Source organism: Diabrotica virgifera, chromosome 1 (genome assembly GCF_917563875.1).
Source record: "Diabrotica virgifera virgifera chromosome 1, PGI_DIABVI_V3a".
Taxonomy (NCBI): Eukaryota; Metazoa; Arthropoda; class Insecta; order Coleoptera; family Chrysomelidae; genus Diabrotica; species Diabrotica virgifera.
Genome location: NC_065443.1, coordinates 74,751,334 through 74,772,134, shown reverse-complemented (window position 1 = coordinate 74,772,134; position 20,801 = coordinate 74,751,334). Strand labels below are relative to the sequence as shown.

Here is a 20,801-nt window from a genome sequence, read left to right as displayed (position 1 = left end):
GTTTTTATTTTAGGCTTGCCCCAAGAGGAGAGCACATTGGAAATTACGAAAACAATGTGTAATAAAGAACAACATATGAGTGAACCTGTTGAAGAAAGTACATTCAAATGTGAAGTTTGTGTTAAGCAGTTTGCTAGGAAGCGTAATTTCAATCAACATATGAAAATTCACACTGGAGAAAAATCTCACAAGTGTGAAATTTGTTTCAAGCGGTTTATTCGTTCAAGCGATTTGAACAGACATTTAATGGTGCACACTGGAGAAAAACCATACAAGTGTAAAATTTGTTTTAAGCAGTTTAGCCTACAAGGTAATTTGAAACAACATATGAGATTGCACACTGGACAAAAACCACACAGGTGTGAAATTTGTTTAAAGCAATTTAGTCAGGCTAGTGTCTTGAAAAAACATTTGAGAATGCACACTGGAGAAAAACTACACACTTGTGAAATTTGTTTTAAACAGTATGCTCATAAATATTCTTTAAATAAACACATGAAGATCCATACAGGAGTAAAACCTTACAAGTGTGAAATCTGTTTTAAGCAATTTAGTGAAGCAGGCAGTTTGAAAAAACACTTAAGATTACACACTGGAGAAAAACCGTACAAGTGTGAAATCTGTTTTAAAAAGTTTACTCGAAAAGATCGTTTAAGTGAACACACTAGAATTCACTCTGGAGAAAAACCATACAAGTGCGAAATTTGTTTGACGCAGTTCGCTATTAAATATTCTTTAAATTGTCACATGGTAGTTCACACTGGAGTAAAACCTTACAAGTGTGAAATTTGTTTTAAACAGTTTATTCAAACAGGTCAATTGAAAACACATATGAGAATACACACCGGAGAAAATCCTTATAAGTGTGAAATTTGTTTTAAGCAGTTTATTACTTCAAATTGTTTGAAAATACATTTGAGAACCCACACTGGAGAAAAACCTCACAAGTGTGAAATTTGTTTGAAGCAGTTCACTACAGCAGGTCAGTTGAAAGTGCATTTGAGAACGCACACTGGAGAAAAACCTCACAAGTGTGACATTTGTTCACAGCAATTTAGCGAAGCAGGTCATTTGAAAAGGCATTTGAGAATGCACACTGGAGAAAAACCACACAAGTGTGAAATTTGTTTGAAGCAGTTCACTACAGCACGTCATTTGAAAGTGCATTTGAGAACCCACACTGGAGAAACCTCACAAGTGAGAAATTTGTTTTAAGCAGTTTATCCATAACAAGCTGAAAATGCGAGCAATGTCATAACGAAAACTATTTACGTATTTAAATGTTTTACTATGTTTTAATGTGCAATTATATCCTTCTAATATAAATATTGTTTACTATAAACGTATTTTACTCTTGAGCTAAATTCATATTTTTTGAATTCATACCTCGAATAAAATTACCTACCTACCTCATATTATAATATAGATAAAATTTGATATGTCATGGTTGAATCTTAGGTTGTGAACCAGGCAGAACTTTTTATCAAAACTTTTATTTTTTTTTATGGATGTTATACAATGTGTAACTTCTCTCACTACTTACATTAAAAACGGAAAATTTCTCATGCAGTGAGAAAAGTCGCCCATCGCAGTGAGAAATATTTTTTTACGGGTTCTCCGCAGTTTTCGTAAATATGATCGCCGTTTCCATGGTACCATGCACAATACAAACACAATTAATGTTGTCAAACAAAATGTGTTGAAACAAAACTTACCAGGAATTACCTTTCAAAACTGTTAAAAAATAACACTGTTAATTAGAATTTTAAATAAATAACGTATATAAATTTTAAGAATATTAAATACCTACATGTATATGTATTTTATTTCAATTTATGCATATAATATACCTACTTAAAAGCACGCAAATTATTTAATTTTGAAGTTTGAACTCCTGAAAAAAACGTACATAGAAAAAGTACAATGTACAACACATGGGAAAATGACATATTTCTCCCGCGCTTGATTTGCGGCACTCGAACCATGCCTCGGCTCGTGTCAACAAATTTCTGCGGTCGTGAGAAATGTCTTTTTTCTCACTTGTACAATATACTATTTCTCGTAAAATAAAAGTTTCTCTTAATAATAAGTTTCCAACTTAAATAGACACGCTGTATATAACATATACAGTGATTAGCTCGCTAATAACCTGCAAAATAACGCAAAAGATGGAAACAATACATTGTGAAGTATGTAAAGAGAGATAAAACTTGTAGAGGTGGAAATTATCGATATAAACGTACAAATTAACAGTACATTACATAGTGTCCCACGTTAGACGTGTCGGTATGAGTACTGTCAATATGACAGGAGAATTTTATAAAACACTCATGTCACAGGCGTCTAAAGGTGGGAAACTATGTAATGTACGAGTACTATTTTTTTTTAAATGTACTAATGTACATTTTTACGTTTACATATTATGATAATTTCCACCTCTACTAGTTTCATTTCACAATGATGTTTTACATATTTTGCGTTATCTTGCCGGTTATTAGCGCGCTCATCATTATCATCATATTAGTCATCATTATCTTGGTGTTACAGCCCTTAGAGGGCCTCGACCTTCTCAAGCGTTTTACGCCATTCTGTTTTGTCTCTTGCTTGCATTTTCCAGTTGCCAACTCCGATCTTCTCGGCATCTTGTGTTACCCCTTCCATCCACCTCAACTTTGGTCTACCCCGTCTTGTCATTCCCACGGGTTGAGCTGTTAGAATCTTTTTTATCATGTTCGATTTAGGGGCCCGGGCTACATGTCCTGCCCACTGCAGGCGGTTTCGCTTAATTACAGTGATAATATGTAGAATTCCACCAAACGTATGCTTGTAGATATTCTGCAGTTCAAAGTTATATCTACGCCTCCATATTCCGTTCTCACATACCGCTCCGAATATCTTGCATAGCACCTTTCCTTTAAAAATCGATAGAGCGGATTCATCTGTTGTAGTTAGCGTCGATGCCTCTGATCCACATGTGGGAACGGGGACTATCAATGTTCTATACAGCCTTATACGAGTTTCTTGAGACAGACGTTTGTTAAAAGCATTGACTAGTTTATCGTACAACGGAACGCTGCGACACCGTCGACGTGCGCCGTCTATTGTTTTTCGGTTCGTGTCGTGCACTCCCCGTCCTAACATAAATCCGACTTTTTAGACTGTCATTTTGTGAATTAAAATATAATTTGTTCCTTTGTTTTATTTCTAGTATTGTTATTTAATCATATTATTTTCATTTAATTTAATATTATGCTTGTAATCTTACTGTAATAATATTGCTTGCCCGTAAATAAATAAATAATATTTAAATTGTGTCAAATTTCCCATATTTCAGCTATAATTTGTGGCGAAAAATATATGTTAGTTTTTATTTTAGGCTTGCTCCAAGAGGAGAGCATATTGGAAAGTGCGAAAACAATGTGTAATAAAGAACAACATATGAGTCAACATGTTGAAGAAAGTACATTAAAATGTGAAGTTTGTGTTAAGCAGTTTGCTAGGAAGCGTAATTTCAATGAACATATGAAAATTCACATTGGAGAACAATCTCATAAGTGTGAAATTTGCTTCAAGCGGTTTATTCGTTCAAGCAATTTGAAAAGACATTTAATGGTGCACACTGGAGAAAACCCATACAAGTGTAAACTTTGTTTTAAGCAGTTTAGAATACAAAATAATTTGAAACAACATATGAGATTGCACACTGGACAAAAACCACACAAGTGTGAAATTTGTTTAAAGCATTTTAGTCAAGCTAGTGACTTGAAAAAACATTTGAGAATGCACACTGGAGAAAAACCACACAGGTGTGAAATTTGTTATGAACAGTTTATGAGAGCATATAACTTAAAAACACATATGAGACAACACACCGGAAAAAAACCTCACCAGTGTGAAATTTGTTTGAAGCAGTTCACTACAACAAGTCATTTGAAAGTGCATTTGAGAACCCATACTGGACAAAAACCACACAAGTGTGAAATTTGTTTTAAGCAGTTTATTCAAACAGGTCATTTGAAAACACATATGAGAATACACACCGGAGAAAACCCTTATAAGTGTGAAATTTGTTTAAAGCAATTTAGACAAGCGAGTGACTTAAAAATACATTTGAGAACCCACACTGGAGAAAAACCTCACATGTGTGAAATTTGTTTGAAGCAGTTCACTACAGCAGGTCAATTGAAAGTGCATTTCAGAACGCACACTGGAGAAAAACCTCACAAGTGTGAAATTTGTTTTAAGAAGTTTAGTGAAGCAGGTCATTTGAAAGTGCATTTGAGAATGCACACTGGAGAAAAACCACACAAGTGTGAAATTTGTTTGAAGCAGTTTACTACAGCAGGTCATTTGAAAGGGCATTTGAGAACCCACACTGGAAAAATGCCTCACAAGTGAGAAATTTGTTTTTTTAAGCAGTTTATCCATAACAAGCTGAAAATGCGAGCATTATCATAACGAAAACTCAATTGTCTGCTTGGCATTGGCTACCCAAGTAGCACCGAACAGGTTTATTTTTAAATATTTGAAGGATGCTTTAAAACTGTAGAATAAAACTAAAATTAAAACCATCTGGTTTTTAAGTAAACCTTAAGGTTGCAATAAAACCGCTTTCAGCATAAAAGGGCCCATACTAAAGGAGGTCAATAAAACCAAAAAAAAACTTTCTTAAAACTTTGTTTTCTTAAGCAGCTGGTTTTAAAGCTGCTGTGTGGAGGTACTTTTAAAACCATGTTAAAAGACACTGTAAGTGCAGACAGTTTTATAGCAAACTTAAAAAGGTTTTTTAAATGGAGACTTTTAAAGACAATTTACCTTATTATAAACATATAAACTCTAAATTAAAATGACTCTTCTACATATACTCCATATAGGCCAACAAATTTTTGTGTTATGATAGGTAGATACGTATTTGTAACCATAAAATAATAAAAAGTACGTGGTTATTTCGCACTGTCAAGGTAGAAAAATACTTTGCGATGTGTTGAGTGTGTCTGTGTGTTGAGTGCGAAACACTTAACACACAGACTTTGCGAATTTATAAACGAAAAGTTTTCGTTGAAAATATTGTTATAAACAATACTTATGTTATTGATGCCTAATCTCTTATCCAATCCTTCTTCTTAATGTGCCCTATCAAGTCCCCTTGACGTTGGCGATTAACATGAAGGAACTGTCTCTGTTTCGTTAAACTTTTTTTATCCAATCAATTTCTTTAAATTTCCATTTACGTAAATTTATTTCCCTTTCCCAAATTTTTTATTCTTGAAAAATGAAAACATGATCATCAATAGTCACATGCCCTGCGAAAGCACAAGGTGACATCTCTTGTTCGATAAAAAAAATTAATACTTTTAATATTGAAGTTTTCATACCTCTTTTTAAGTTTTTAAATTATAAATTTAATAATTAAATATATTAAAAATAAAGATTTTATTGTGAAAAACAGTTTGCAAATAAATGGCATCGAAATTTTATTTGATCTGGTAGTTCAGAGAAATAAGGAAAAAAAATATCTTGTTGGTGACACAACCCCCTCCAGGCCGAAACCAAATTTTTTGAGTAGTATGGAGATCTATATTAATAACCTATATGTTTCCTGCAGCCGATTTTGATGATATACATATTTATAAACAAATGAAGATCAAAAACGGTAAATTTTCGCTTTTTTCGTCTTTAACCAAAAAGTTAAGTATTTTAAACAAATTTGAGAGTGAGAAACTGATAAATCGTATAAAAAGCTTTAATATGGCGTTCGCTGAATATGTCTATCCTTATTGGTTGCTTAGAAAATTGCAAAATAAATCATAAATTTTGAGTTTTTATAAATATTCATAACTTATGTAAAAATTAACTTAGAACGTTCTTATTACACGCAATGCTGAGACTTCTGGTGCTTAAATCATACCCTAAATTTCAAAGCAATTGGTCAAATAATTTTAAAGGTATTTAATTTCTTTATCCCAAATTAATTTTTTTTGCAACGCTATAAGTCAGAAAATGATGAGGTTACACTAATACTTTGGATAGTTTATGAAAGAAGAAAATTTATACTATTAACTTAATTAAAAAAAATGACAAAAATAATTCTAAATACTGCAAAATTATTTTGCAAAAACATGTGAATTAAAAAATGGGGGGGGGGCTACCTTCGTCCCTAATTGACCTAGGACAATTGTTTTTTTTCTAAATGTGTATAAAAATTCATTCTTTCCAAATATGAAAAAAATAATTTTTCTACGGGTAACGGTTAAAAAGTTATTCTAATTGTTTATAAGTAAGCAAAAAATCGACGTGTTTTTGCAAAATAATTTTACACTGATTAAAATTACTTTTTGTATTTTTTTTTAATTAAGTCAATAGTATAAACGTCAGAAGTCTTACTGTAACCTCATAATTTTCTGACTTATAGTGTTGCAAAAAAAAATAAATTTGGGATAAACAAATTAAATAACTTTTAAACTATTTGAGCAATTGCTTTGAAATTTAAAATATAATTTAAGCACCAGAAGTCTCAGCAATTCGTGTAATAAGAACGTTCTAAGTTAATTTTTACATAAGTTATGAATATTTATAAAAACTCAAAATTTATTATTTATTTTGCAATTTTCTAAGCAACCAATAAGGATAGACATATTCAGCGGACGCCATATTGAAATTTTTTAGACGATTTATGAGATTCTTACTTTCAAATTTCATTAAAATGCTTAACTTTTTGGTTATAGACGAAAAAAGCGAAAATTTACCGGTTTTTGATCTTCATTTGTTTATAACTATGTATATCATCAAAATCGCCTGCAGGAAATATAAAGGTTATTAATATAGATGTCCATACTACTCAAAAATATTTGGTTTCGGCCTGGAGGGGGATGTGTCACGAGAAAAATCTTATTTCTCTGGACTATGGATGCAAATTAAAATTGCTCCGTTCGTATTTCTTTCCCCCAAGCCTAATAATAGTTTAGGCTGCCGCGTCGCGTCGTTGGCTATTTGAGTTTATGCAGTCGTCCTCTGGACGAGTATTAATGAGTATTTTGAAGTGACAGATAAACGTGACCATCTCTTCCATATAAACTCTTGTTCTAGGAGAGTATACAGATACATTCATCTTTAAATGGAACATACAATTTACATGTAATTCCGCTTCACGCAGTTGGACAACAAAAAGTTGTCAAATAATTATATCATAAAAATCAAATACTCAAGCGGGCTACTGGATTCTGAACTATTTCAGCAGAATAGTAACTGAAAGTCGAATAATGTCGAATGGTACAATGTTGCCAAAATTATCGTTTTTTGTTGGAAATGATTACTTCAACTAAAAATGCCAATCTATTTTGTATTATAGTAACAGAGATAATAGTGCTCTATTATACGTAAATAGTAATATTATCGTAATAATAATTTAGTCCATGTGGTGAGACCGCTCCCGTCCGAAAAAGTTTCTGATTCGGTTTCTTTGTGGATTCCTATTCAAAAAGTCCCCTTTAAACAAATCTGAAGGGTACCGGGCGGAATTTTTGGGCAGAAATTGTTTAAACAATTTTTTTAAACAAATACAAAAGATCACGTTTTTTTGCTCTGGAACATATATTTTTAGGTTTTCTGGGTCATTCTAAACAAGAAAAGTATTTTGCAATTTTTCTTAAAAATTGATAGTTTTCGAGTTATAAGCGATTTAACATCTGAAAAATACGACAATACGCATTTTCGAGGTTTAAAAACTCATATTTACATTAGTATTTTTGAGGTTGCCAGATACTTAAATTGAAGATTAAACATTCATCTTCAAGATTCTGAAGAGTGATCGCGTCTAACCTTAATTTATATCGTTGTTTTTTAATTGTTAAATATGCATGTTTATCCGATTTTTTGCCAGAGCGGCGAGCTCTATTTCAAAAATCTCCAATTTTCCTCCGAAAAATATTTTTTCTAGATTCATTGGGACATTATAAATAAACTAAGTTTCTTGACATTTTTCTCAAAAGATAATAGTTTTAAAGTAATAAGCGATTTAAAATCCGAAAAATGCCAAAACAACGCATTAGTATAATAGCGGCACCAACAAATGAGTAATGATAAAAGACAAATATGGAACAGGGCACACTTTTATTTATTTTAAAAACGAATGGTTTTGGTTTACAATAGTCCTTTTCAAATCCTGAAAAACTAATATATATTTTTGAAAAATTTAAACGCAGAATGAACGATTACATTATTACCGACGGCCCAAAGTTCCTTAGAATAAACAAAAAGTCTCTTTTCTCTTTTTTTTCTTCATTCCTGTAAATTATTAAAATAAACATTATAGAAGTTTTCAGGGACTTTCGCCCTCGGTAATAATGTAATCTTTTATTCTGCGTTAAAATTTTTCAAAAATATTTATTAGTTTTTTCAGGATTCGAAAAAATATGCATTTAAACATTAACCCGAAATTTTATGCACACGCTTTTAATTTTGAAAATGCAGAGACTTTAGAGAGACGTGATAACCCTGTTAAGCGATCAGTGTACGCTCTTCGGCTACTTTCAGGCCTTTCAGCCCGACTCGGGCGAAAGGGAGAGGGCTTCGCAAAAGAAGCATGTTGTTTGCTGCGTGTCAAATAATTTATCGTTGTTATATTTATGGTGTCGTGTCAAACTTTTAACTGGTCCGCTATTTTAAATGTAGGTTCGAGGCTCTGTGTATGAGCTCGCTATGTTCCTTTTAAGTCTGAATCTAACTGTATATTCTTTGTTAATAGTGATGTAACGAATATTCGCATTCGCTAATTTTCGTATATTTTTTCATATTCTCATCCGCACTCTCGAAATTTGCGCGAATGTTTTGCGATTTCGCATATCAGAAAAAAAACTTTCGAGATAATATTGGGTCAATAAAATTCACTTCTGATTTTTTTATTAAGAAAAGGTATCTTTCGTATAATCACATTATCAGCCTTCACTTTATTTTATTATTTGGTATTAAATGTAATAAAGCTTAAGATTCAGATTGATTTACACTAAATATCAATTAACTTCTCATTATAACTTTAGAACCCATTATTTAAATAGAAACACATTAAAAAATGAATATTCGTATCCGCATTCGCGATTGTCGGTAGCAGATATTCGCATTCGTATTCGCGAATGTTCAAAAAATTACATTCGTTACATCACTAATACCTACGTTTTTAAATTAGGCAATATGAATCTATTGTTTTAAGTAGTTTTCTCAAAAAGATCAAACTGCAAAAATTGTTTTGAACGGTGTTTCTGGTGTTTAATTAATCGCCTTAAGATTGTTAAATGTGCTGTTTTTAGACTGTCTTTTGTGAATTAAAATATTGTCCTTTGTTCCTTTGTTTTATTTAATACTTAGGTCGTACCATTGTTTATCTACACATTATTGGTCTAGTGGGTCCCGGTGAATTCGGAACTATTTTAATCCCCCATCCTAATTACAGGCCAATTGGTAACTCTGGCCCTCAGTTAATTTTTCGGTAACTAATCAACTACCGGTGAATTCGTAACTAAATAAAGGTATAATCTTTTAGACTTAAAATAAACATATGGAAAATATCTTTGCTTTTAAATTAACAGATGGATTTAAATAATTTATAATTGCTAAACATCTAAATATTGAATTTACAATTACTTGATAAAAACCAAGCTCGTGTAGAGCTATACTTGATGGAAATAATATTTATAACACGTGTTAATGAAACACTATAATATTGTTTCAATTATGTTATTAAGATATTTAAATTTTTGGTATTTTTTATAGGTACATAATAATATATAGGGTGAGGCAGATAACTGGCCTATTAGAAATATCTCAAGAACTAAAGGCAACAGAATCATGAAAATTGGAATGAAGGGATTTTGAAGGATGATCTATTAAATGAAAATATTTTCATCTCTTTGCAACTTCCGGTTATACCGGAAGTTGCTTATAACTTCGTTTTTTTAAATGGGACACCCTGTATATTTTTAGATTTTTGGATTCTCTTCGATGTCTTCTATCTTAAAATATAAGGTTTTGTAATATTATACAGGGTATTTTAAAAGATAATTACGTTTACTTATTAATTTCGTAGCAACATTCACACCCTGTAGAATTGTAGTAGTTTGACATCTAAAACGCTACTTACGTTCAAATGATTTTTAATATACTCTACTATTGTTAAGAATCATTAGTATAGCTAAATTTTTAATTTTAGTATACAGAGTTGGTCGAAACTCGGAATGAGTATTTTCTGAGTTTTCTTAAATGGAACACCCTGTATTTTTGTATTGTAGTAAAATGATATTTTATAGTACTTTTTTATTTCTTAAGCATTCCCTATACCTAACTGCTTTAATTTGTGAGTTATTGGTGATTCAAGCTAAACATTAATTGCAACAAAAAATACGTAAAATTTTATTAGGTTGGCCGTGAAAATACTCAATCCCAAATAATTTTTCAGAAATAAATATTACATATTAATCCAGACTGGTCCTTAAAATTACCAATAATGGTTTAGCTATCGAAATACCTACTTAGTTAAGATTGTTGGTGCGATTAACAATTAAGCACAAATTAAAGCAGTTAGGTATAGGGAATGCTTAAGAAATAAAAAAATACCATAAAATATCATTTCATTACAATACTAAAATACAGGGTGTTCCATTTAAGAAAACTCAGAAAATACTCATTCCGAGTTTCGACCAACCCTGTATACTAAAATTAAAAATTTAGCTTTACTAATGATTCTTAACAATAGTAGAGTATATTAAAAATCATTTGAACGTAAGTAGAGTTTTAGATGTCAAACTGCTACAATTCTACAGGGTGTTAATTTTGCTACGAAATTAATAAAAAAAACGTAATTATCTTTTAAAATACCCTGTATAATATTACAAAACCTCATATTTTAAGAAAGAAGACATCGAAGAGAATCGAAAAAATGTAAAAATATACAGGGTGTCCCATTTAAAAAAACGAAGTTATAAGCAACTTCCGGTATAACCGGAAGTTGCAAAGAGATGAAAATATTTTCATTTAATAGATCATCCTTCAAAACCCCTTTATTCCAATTTTCATTATTCTGTTGCCTTTAGTTCTCGAGATATTTCTAATAGGCCCTTTATTTGCCTCACCCTGTACAAATATAATGTTTGTAAGCAAACCAAGAAACATTCGGTTTAGATTTAAGATTTAAGGTATTAGATTTAATCAATGGTTTCGAATTCACCTGAAGAAAGTTTCGAGTTGGCAGGTCAGGTAATAGAAAAATTACGAATTGGCCGGTGTACATTTTGATTTGAAAATTTTTGTCATTAAAAGTTACGAGTTGGCGCGTGTCCGGTCTAGTTATACAATGGTAGTACTGTTATTTAATTAATCATATTATTTTCATTTAATTTAATATTGTGCTTGTAATCTTACTGTAATAATATTTCTGAATTAGGCTTGCCCGTAAATAAATCAATAATATTTAGATTGTGTCTTTCCCACATTTCAGCTATAATTTTTGGCGAAAAATATATGTTAGTTTTTATTTTAGGCTTGCCCCAAGAGGAGAGCACATTGGAAATTACGAAAACAATGTGTAATAAAGAACAACATATGAGTGAACCTGTTGAAGAAAGTACATTAAAATGTGAAGTTTGTGTTAAGCAGTTTGCTAGGAAGCGTTATTTCAATGAACATATGAAAATTCACACTGGAGAAAAACCTCACAAGTGTGAAATTTGTTTCAAGCGGTTTATTCGTTCAAGGGATTTGAAAAGACATTTAATGGTGCACACTGGAGAAAAACCATACAACTGTAAAATTTGTTTTAAGCGGTTTAACCTACAAAGTAATTTGAAACAACATATAAGATTGCACACTGGACAAAAACCACACAAGTGTGAAATTTGTTTAAAGCAATTTAGGCAAGCAAGTGATTTAAAAATACATTTGAGAACCCACACTGGAGAAAAACCTCACAAGTGTGAAATTTGTTTGAAGCAATTCACTACAGCAGGTCAATTGAAAGTGCATTTGAGAACGCACACTGGAGAAAAACCTCACAAGTGTGAAATTTGTTTTAAGCAGTTTAGTGAAGCAGGTCATTTGAAAGTGCATTTGAGAATGCACACTGGAGAAAAACCACATAAGTGTGAAATTTGTTTGAAGCAGTTCACTACAGCAGGTCATTTGAAAGGGCATTTGAGAACCCACACTGGAAAAACAACCCACAGGTGAGACAGTTATTTTAAGCAGTTTATCCATAACAAGCTGAAAATGCGAGCGTTATCATAACGAAAACTCAATTGTCTGATTGGCATTGGCTACCCAAGTAGCACCGAATGCGTTTATTAAGTATTTAAAGGACGCTTCAAAACTGTAGAATAAAACTAAAATTAAAATCATTTGGTTTTTAAGTAAACCTTAAGGTTGCAATAAAACCGCTTTCAGCATAAAAGGGCCCACACTGAAGGAGGTCAATAAAACCAAAAATAAAAACCTTAAAACTTTGTTTTCTTAAGCAGCTGGTTTTAAAGCTGCCGTGGAGGTACTTTTAAAACCATGTTAAAAGACACTTTAAGTGCAGAAAGTTTTATAGCTTAAAAAGGTTTTTTAAATGGAGACTAAATAATATTAATAACTAATTATAAACAAACTCTAAATTAAAATGACTCTTCTACATACTCCATATAGGCCAACAAATTTTTACATGTGTTATGATAGGTAGATACGTATTTGTAACCATATATTCAAGGCGAAAACGGCGGATTCGTTGGAAAAAATATTCCCATTAAATTTTTTTGCACAATCACATTTGTAATACACCCCAGAATAAGGTTCAAGAAGTCGCCCACGAGAAAAGTGGTCAAAATTTTTTAACAATTTTTTTTATTCAAATTGCAAAAATTATTATTTTTGGTCTGGACAATTTTTTTTAGGTTTTTTAGACCATTATGGATAAAAAAGGTCTCGTAATTTTTCTCTAAAGTTGATGGTTTTCGCGTCATAAGCAATTTAAAATTTGAAAAACGCAAAAATGGCCATTTTAAGACTTAATAAGAAGTTCAAAATTATTATTATGAAAGTCAGAAAGTGACTAAATCAAAGTTTAAAGCCCCCCCCCCCTACATGATCCTGAAGAAATTTGTGTCATTAATTTATTACTAAGCTGTTATTTTTAATTATTAACAATAAGCCGTAAGAGCCTATTGACGCGGCTGTAAATGTGAGTGCAAGTAAGATGCACCTTTAAAGGCTTTAAACTTTGATTTAGTCACTTTCATCATAATAACTTTTAACCAATTTATTAAAACTTGAAAATCTTCATTTTTCGTTTTTTTTTCAATTTTAAATTGTTTATAACTCGAAATCGATCAACTTTAGAGAAAAATTACAAGAGACCTTTTTTGTTCAGAATGGTGCAAGAAACCTAATAAAAATTTGTACGTGCCAAAAATATTGATTTTTGCAATTTGATTAGAAAAAAATTGGACCACTTTTCACGTGGGCGACTTCTTGAACCTTATTCTGGGATGTCTCACGAATGTGATTATGCAAAAAAATCTCATGGGAATATTTTTTCTAACGAACCCGCCGTTTTCGCCTTGTCTAATAAAATAATAAAAGGTACTTGGTTATTTCGGACTGACAAGGTTGAAAAACACTTGCGCACCCAACTTTATTGATAATGTTAACAAAAATAGGTCTAAATAATTCACGCGCCCTAAAATTTCAGACTTTTGGCAATTGAAAAATATTTTTTTTTAAATCACCAGTTCGTTTGTACAGCCGGTTCCTAAAAAAACTGATACGACTCTTAGTAAGATTTCATCATGTTGAGCAGTGTATTTGATTGATCTGACATTATATTTATTATGACAGAAAAATAATAAAATAAACAAACAACAAACAACTGATTCATGAAAAAACTAATAAGTATTTTAGAAAAATTTAAACGCAGGATGAAAGATTACATTTTATTACCGAGGGCGGAATGCCCCTTAGAATAAACAAGCAGTTTCTATTGAATGAAATATTTGAAATTAAATATCACACTTTTTTTTTATTTTCAGCCCTGTAACTTATTAAAATAAATATTATAGAAGTTTTCAGGGACTTTCAGCCCTCGGTAATAATGTAGTCTTTCATTCTGAGTTTAAATTTTTCAAACATATTTATTAGCTTTCTCAGGATTCGAAAAAAAAAAGAATACAATTAAAATACATTGAGAATTTTGACATGCGTCACAATTTTGCATTAACTCAATGTAAAATTCTAAACTGTTGAATTCCAGCTTCCCTAATTATTTGACATCAAAAGACATTAGAAACTATTTGTAGATGATTTAAATCTGTATCGAAAACAACTGTTAAAATTGGTCTACGTAATTAGACATATTCCAAAATTTTGTAAAAATGTAATAAATTTCAGTTTTCAGCCCAAACTTAGGCCACACACAATGCAATAATATTCACATTTTTGAACTGTCAATATTTTTATTTTATCATCTATTGTTTAAAAACAATACAGTTGATAATATACCCTCAGTTGCGGAGAAAGTATTAATAATAAAGTCTAATAACCGTGGAACAGAATAAGCTATCTGACAAATTTTAAGATTTGGCAGTGACATTGACAGTATGTAAATATTAAGTATTTATCCTTCAAAATACACTGCTCAATTTTCTACAAAATACGCGTCAAGAGTCGTATCAGTTTTTTTTGGAACCAGGTGTACATATTTTATGTGTCTTGCGACCTGCGACTTATTTCTTCCTTACTAACTATAACCTACTTCCACTTTTTACAACAAACTACACCACTGTTTCGCTTTAAAACAAATGGCCGACCATTTTGGACATGAAAGAAGAGGGGATGAGTTTAGTTTTATTGTTTCTAACAAGAAGCATAATTTAGTCTTGCAAGCAAATTGATTCATTTAAGAGCGTTCGGCTTTAATATAGTGTACTAATTGCTTTTAAGAAAGCAACTTTAAATAAAACTAAAAAAATAGCTTTAAGGCATATGATTTACTGACATAATAGTCTTGAGATCAAGTAGTTTTAATAATAAGTTTTATTAGTCATATTAGGAGAATCTTTAAAACTGCAATAAAACTAAAAGGTCGCAAACTAGAATCTAATAAAACCAAACAATCCGGAAGTTCTTCATAAAACTGATCAGTTTTAAAATGAACTAAGAATAAACCCATTTAAAACTACAATAAGACAAATTATCTATTAAGATTAATTAGTCTTATTTGATACTTCTATTAGATACTTTAAAACTAGTGACAAATGCTTAACAGTATATCTACAAGGTAACTTTAAAACCATTATCTTCTTATTTACCACAATAAAACCTTTATAAACGTTAAATAAAACTAAAATGTTTTTATTGTGCTACTTGGGTAGTTTATCGTCAAACGGAACGAAGCGACACCGGGAACGGAACGCCTATTGCTCTTCGGTTCGTGTCGTGCACGCCTCGTCCTAACATGAATCCGGCTTAACCATAGTTATATATTAGCATAGAGAGTCATTCAGATCGAAGTGACGACACCATCTTTTTTATTTGGATTAGTGCTGTTTCACTCTTACGCATAGTAAAGCTGCTACAGTTGTCCTCCCCTTCCGTGCCTATACTCACACTGAATGTCATCACAGATTCTCGATACAATGTGTTAGAAAGAGATGCCGCAAACCAGTCCATGAGATATTGTCGTCAGGAAGCGCGGAAAGTAGGCTCACTCTATGTTAATATATACCTACCTCTATGGGCTTAACAAATAAAATTTATTTCTTTGACATTTCAATTCATTTGACGTTTATGCGTCAAACGAAACAAATACTTGCATCTCGGAACAGTAATTTAGGGTCTTTTATCACGAGCGTTAAAAAAACTGAGAAATGTTAATGTTGCAGACTATGATGACGCAACTATCTCAAGCTTCAGAAAAAGTAGGTCTTAAGATGAACTTGGAAAAAACAAAAATAATTACGAATACACCGAATATTAGAAAAGTAATGTTGAATGACATAAATACCTGAGGCAGAGAATGAAAGTTAATAAAGAAAATCAAACTGCCGAAATTACCAGAAGAATAAGGTTGGCTTGGGCAGGATTTGGAAAACTGAGTTGGATTTGAAAACTAGAGTTTACGATCAGTGTATCCTCCCTATACTTACGTATGGTTCACAGACATGGACAGTCGCCAAAGCCAATATGGATTAGATAGTAAAGGCACAGAGAGCGATGAAAAGATCAATGCTCGGGGTGAATTAGATTTAATGTGTTTTTAGCAGTGTCCCCATTGTAGAATTATCTGGCTATCTAAAATTGCTAAAAGACACTAAATTGCATGTCCCGAGATTCAAGTTGATTTTGAGATCGGTTATCTCGAAGATGGTTTGAGATATCGAAATGCCGTTTTTAGATTTGGATTCAGGAGACAAAACTACATTCGACTCCATCGGTAGACAGATTTTGAGAATTTATAAACAAAAACAAAATTTTCGTTGAAAATTCGTTTTTTATTCGTGCATACCATTTGAAAACTCATTTGAGACTGCACAATGGAGAAAAACCCTAGAAATGCGACATTTGTTAGAAACAATTCGCTCTTGAAGATTCTTTAAATCAACACACAAGTTCACACTGGAGGAAAGACTTACACTCATGTTTAGCCAAGCAGGTTCTTTGAAAACACATTTGAAGTTGCACATTCGAGAAAAATTTTAAATTGAGAAATTTTTGTTCATCTACGGTTAGTCTAGTTGCAACATACTGGGTCCCGTGGGAAATTCTAGTTCGCCGTGATTTGATGGTGGTATTATAGGTTTTTTGGGTCGCTGAATCCAATGGAAGTAGTAGCCCTAATATGGTGCGGTTACTTGTTATTAACAAATTATGGTAAAATTAGGTATTTTTCAGGAATTATTAGAAGCTCTGTAAATAAATTGATAGTGTTAAGGTTTTATCAGATGTATTTTTGGTAGCTGAATCGAATGCGACTAGTCGCGATAACTCAAAATATGTTTTTATTTTGTTAATAACAAAATAATTGTTTATTCGCCGAAAAGCTCGAAATAATGCGCTATCTATAGCAAGTTTGTAGCCTTTTTCTTATTTTTTTAATACGCTAAATCGATTGCCACTAGTCGTGATAGCTTAAACCACGTTCCGACTTTGTTATTAATAAATTATTGCAAAAATAACGGTTTATAGCACGTTTACTTACGGTTTTTGCTCTAAATTTTAAAAAACCTGGATTGACATGAAATTTGTAATACTCGTAGCTAACATGTCACACAAAAACAAATGATATTGTGCCAATGTGTGCTTTTACCCTGAGGGTGAGTTCCACCCCTTTTTGGCGGTAAAAACAGAAACCTACAAAATAAGTCCGGAAGTGTATAGTCTGATTAATTTTAAGCAACTTTTGTTCTATACAGTTTTTTCACCGAGACGATATGAGTGAATATGTTAATTTTTCAACAAAAAAAACACGTTTTTGGTAGTTTTATAAGCACTTTCGAACAGATGAAACTTACAGATCATATAAATACAACATAATTAAAGTAACTTGTGAAGCGGTAACGATTAATTTCATTTGAGATGCAAGTTAGGGGGTGATTTTCCCGTTTTTTTCAAAAAAAGAGGCCAACTTTATTTTGAGCGTAATGTGCTTATTTTTTGGTTATTTTATGTTGAAATATTCGATTTTCAATTTGACGACCATGAACCTGTTTTTCATTAGCTACAGTTCCGCTTCCACTGGGTCTATGGATATCACACATACACAATTTTCTTCACTTTTTTATAGTCTATATTTTTGCTAAGAAAATTTTTGAAGTTATACTTCTTTATTCGCGATTGAGATTGAGGGTGAGGGTGATTGGGTGTTGAAATGATCTGGCAATAATAAATAATTGTTCAATATAAAGGTAAACAAATGTATAATATATTAGTTTTATTGTTGTGAGGACAGAAACAAAAAAGTTTATAATTGTAGTGACATTTAAATAGTTTTTAAAAGCAACAGATACGTAATAATTGTAAATGTATCATAGGTACCTACCTATTTGAACCTACCAAAATACATAGTATGTAATACTTTTATTTACATAATTTGATTACCATCAAAATTTCTATCAATGTTCACCTAATATATTGTTTTATTACTCTGTGTTTTGTTGTATTTTTTCAATTCTAAATAATTTCAATTCAAAATCAAAATAATTTAATTTAATTCAAAAATGTCAAAAGCTTAATCCGTTTAGTTAGTCGATCTTCGCACATAATGACACATTGCCTCCGTGGCGAAGCGTTTAAGGCGAATGAACCCCAATATAGCAACCGCGCTGATAGCTGGTTCGAATCCCAATAAAAACTTTTATTTTTTTATTTTTTTTATACAATTTATGATTGTAAGTATATTTATTATATAATTTTATTTTCAGAAAATACGTATTTAGTTAAACAATTTTCCGACAATTAATGTTCATAAATCATTTGTGGCATTTTTAATGTGTTTTTGTGTGTTTTATTCTTTTATTATTTTAATTTTTGGCACTGTTTTAATAAAAATGTTTGAGAAGTGGTAAGTATAAATTAGTTTAATATTTAAATAAAATATAAATAAAAAGTATATTAATTTCGTTTAAATCATAAAATAGAAGTATAACTTCTTACGTGCGTACACTTCAAAAAACTGGTACAAGTCTTATAACCGAAAATCGTGTTTTTCTAGTTGTGTAAATTGGTCTTGTCACATATGTCATTCTTATTTCTAGGCAACGTTGCCAGTTCAACTAAAATATTATATCAAACCAGGTAAAAGCAGGGCTGTGCGGCAGACCGCAAGTTTTTAGTAGGTTTACTAAAAATTAAAACAACATCGAGCATTCTCGATTAGTCAGTCACATTTATTTAAACATGCATCCTAAAAAATTCTCTTATTAATTTTGTAATGTTCCATCATCTCAATTAAGTACCCATAAATTAATTCGTGTTCTATAGGGCTTTTCATTCCCAGTCATTTGTTTCGAACTTCTGTCATGTCGTATAATCCGTGTATATTTATTATTATACACAGATTATACAACATATGACAGAAGCTCGAAACAAATGACAATCGATGAAAAACCCTATTATAATTTATGACAGATATGATATGAATGACAGATAATAACTCTAGACATGACATTAAATTATTATGTTTAATTTAAAATCGAGAAATGTGAAGGGTTTCTCGTAAAGTTGTGGGATACTAATAAATAAAACACACTGGAAAAATTAAAATTTGAAATTAATACAAAATGAATAACTTTTACAGTGAACAATTGTGAAACTTAAATATTATGTATTACAATAAAATTCGAAACTGCTGAAATATTAAGCACATAGGTGGAAAATGTCGCCTGTCAAAATGTTCAATGTGTTTTATTAAATGTATTTATTTTTTTTTCGAGTCATGAGAAATATAATAAGAATTTTTCACAGAAATACGCCAAAGTTAGGCCACACACATTACCATAATGTGTATCGGTTGCGTTCCGTCACAGTGAAGTTATTATAAATATTGACAATTTGAACTGTCAAAATTTTTATTTTATCATTTCTTTTTTAAGAAAATAATAAAATTGATAAGATAGCCTCAGTTGAGGAGAAAGTAATAATAATAAAGATGTTTTATTCAGTCAATAGTGCGCGAACAATAAGGTAAATAATAACGTGGGCCTAACTTTTACACACATGCCTACTGTGGCAAATGTACCTAGGTATTTTTCAAAATGTTGGAATGTGTTTAAATCCTAGAACAATTTTAGCTTTTGTTTTTAATACGGATTTTAATCCCATACAAATAGCTTGTCATGATTTTTGTTGTAAAATGATTAGGGAAGCAGGAATTTAACAGTTTAGAATTTTACATTGAGTTACCTATGGCCCGTTTTACGATTCACCACCCATGATTTTTGAACGTTATTTTTTGTATTTAGAGTTAGTGCAATTCCATTATCTGTGCTGGCAACAACGCCGTGAATCACGAGCCATTGTCCAGTCGTGTACCAGTTTTTTTGACGCGAAGTGTACAAAGTACACACACATTATTTTTTTTTTGAAAAAATACTTTTAAGTTATTTGCAAAAAGCCGTCTAAAAACGTGGGTTTTTTGTTGAAAAATAAACATATTCACTCGCAAATAACTTGAAAAGTATAGACTTGTGAAGTGAAGTGAAAAAACAGTATAGAACAAAAGTTGCTTAGAATTAATCAGTTTATTCACTTCCAGACTTATTTTAAAGGTTTCTTTTTTTAACCCCGAAAAGATGTGATGCTCACCCCTAGGGTAAAAGCACACATCGGCACAATATCACGTGTTTTATTTAACATGTTAGCTACGTGTATGCCAAATCTAAGGTCAATCCAAGTGGTTTTTTTATTTACAGCAAAACCGTGGATAAACGTACTATAAACCGTTATTTTTGCAATAATTTGTTAATAACAAAGTCGGAACGTGGTTTAAGCTATCACGACTAGTGGCAATCATTATGAATGGTAATACTATGAAAAATACTACAAACATGTTATAGATAGCGCATTATTTCGAGCTTTTCGGTGAATAAACAATTATTTTGTTATTAACAAAATAAGAACATACTTTGAGTAATCGCGACTAGTCGTATTCGATTGAGCGACCAAAAATACACCAGAGAAGACCTTAACACAATCAATTTATTTACAGGGCTATTCCTGAAAAATACCGAATTTTACCATAATTTGTTAATAACAATTAAATGCACCATGTTTAGGCTTCCAGACCA

At 31.3% G+C, this 20,801-nt stretch overlaps 1 protein-coding gene across 3 annotated transcripts in view; it reads left to right on the top strand.

Moving 5' to 3' along the window:
* LOC126878656 (zinc finger protein OZF-like) overlaps positions 1-20,801 on the top strand; it is a 110,693-nt gene that overhangs the window by 83,833 nt on the left and 6,059 nt on the right. The window contains exon 2 of one of the 3 annotated variants that reach the window (XM_050641634.1): positions 11,528-12,209. In XM_050641634.1, the coding sequence (XP_050497591.1) occupies positions 11,528-12,209 (682 nt within the window). Of the gene's footprint in view, positions 1-13; positions 3,310-3,376; positions 5,642-11,527; positions 12,210-20,801 lie in introns of those variants that run through there. The other 2 variants (XM_050641626.1, XM_050641576.1) reach the window with 2 other exon arrangements.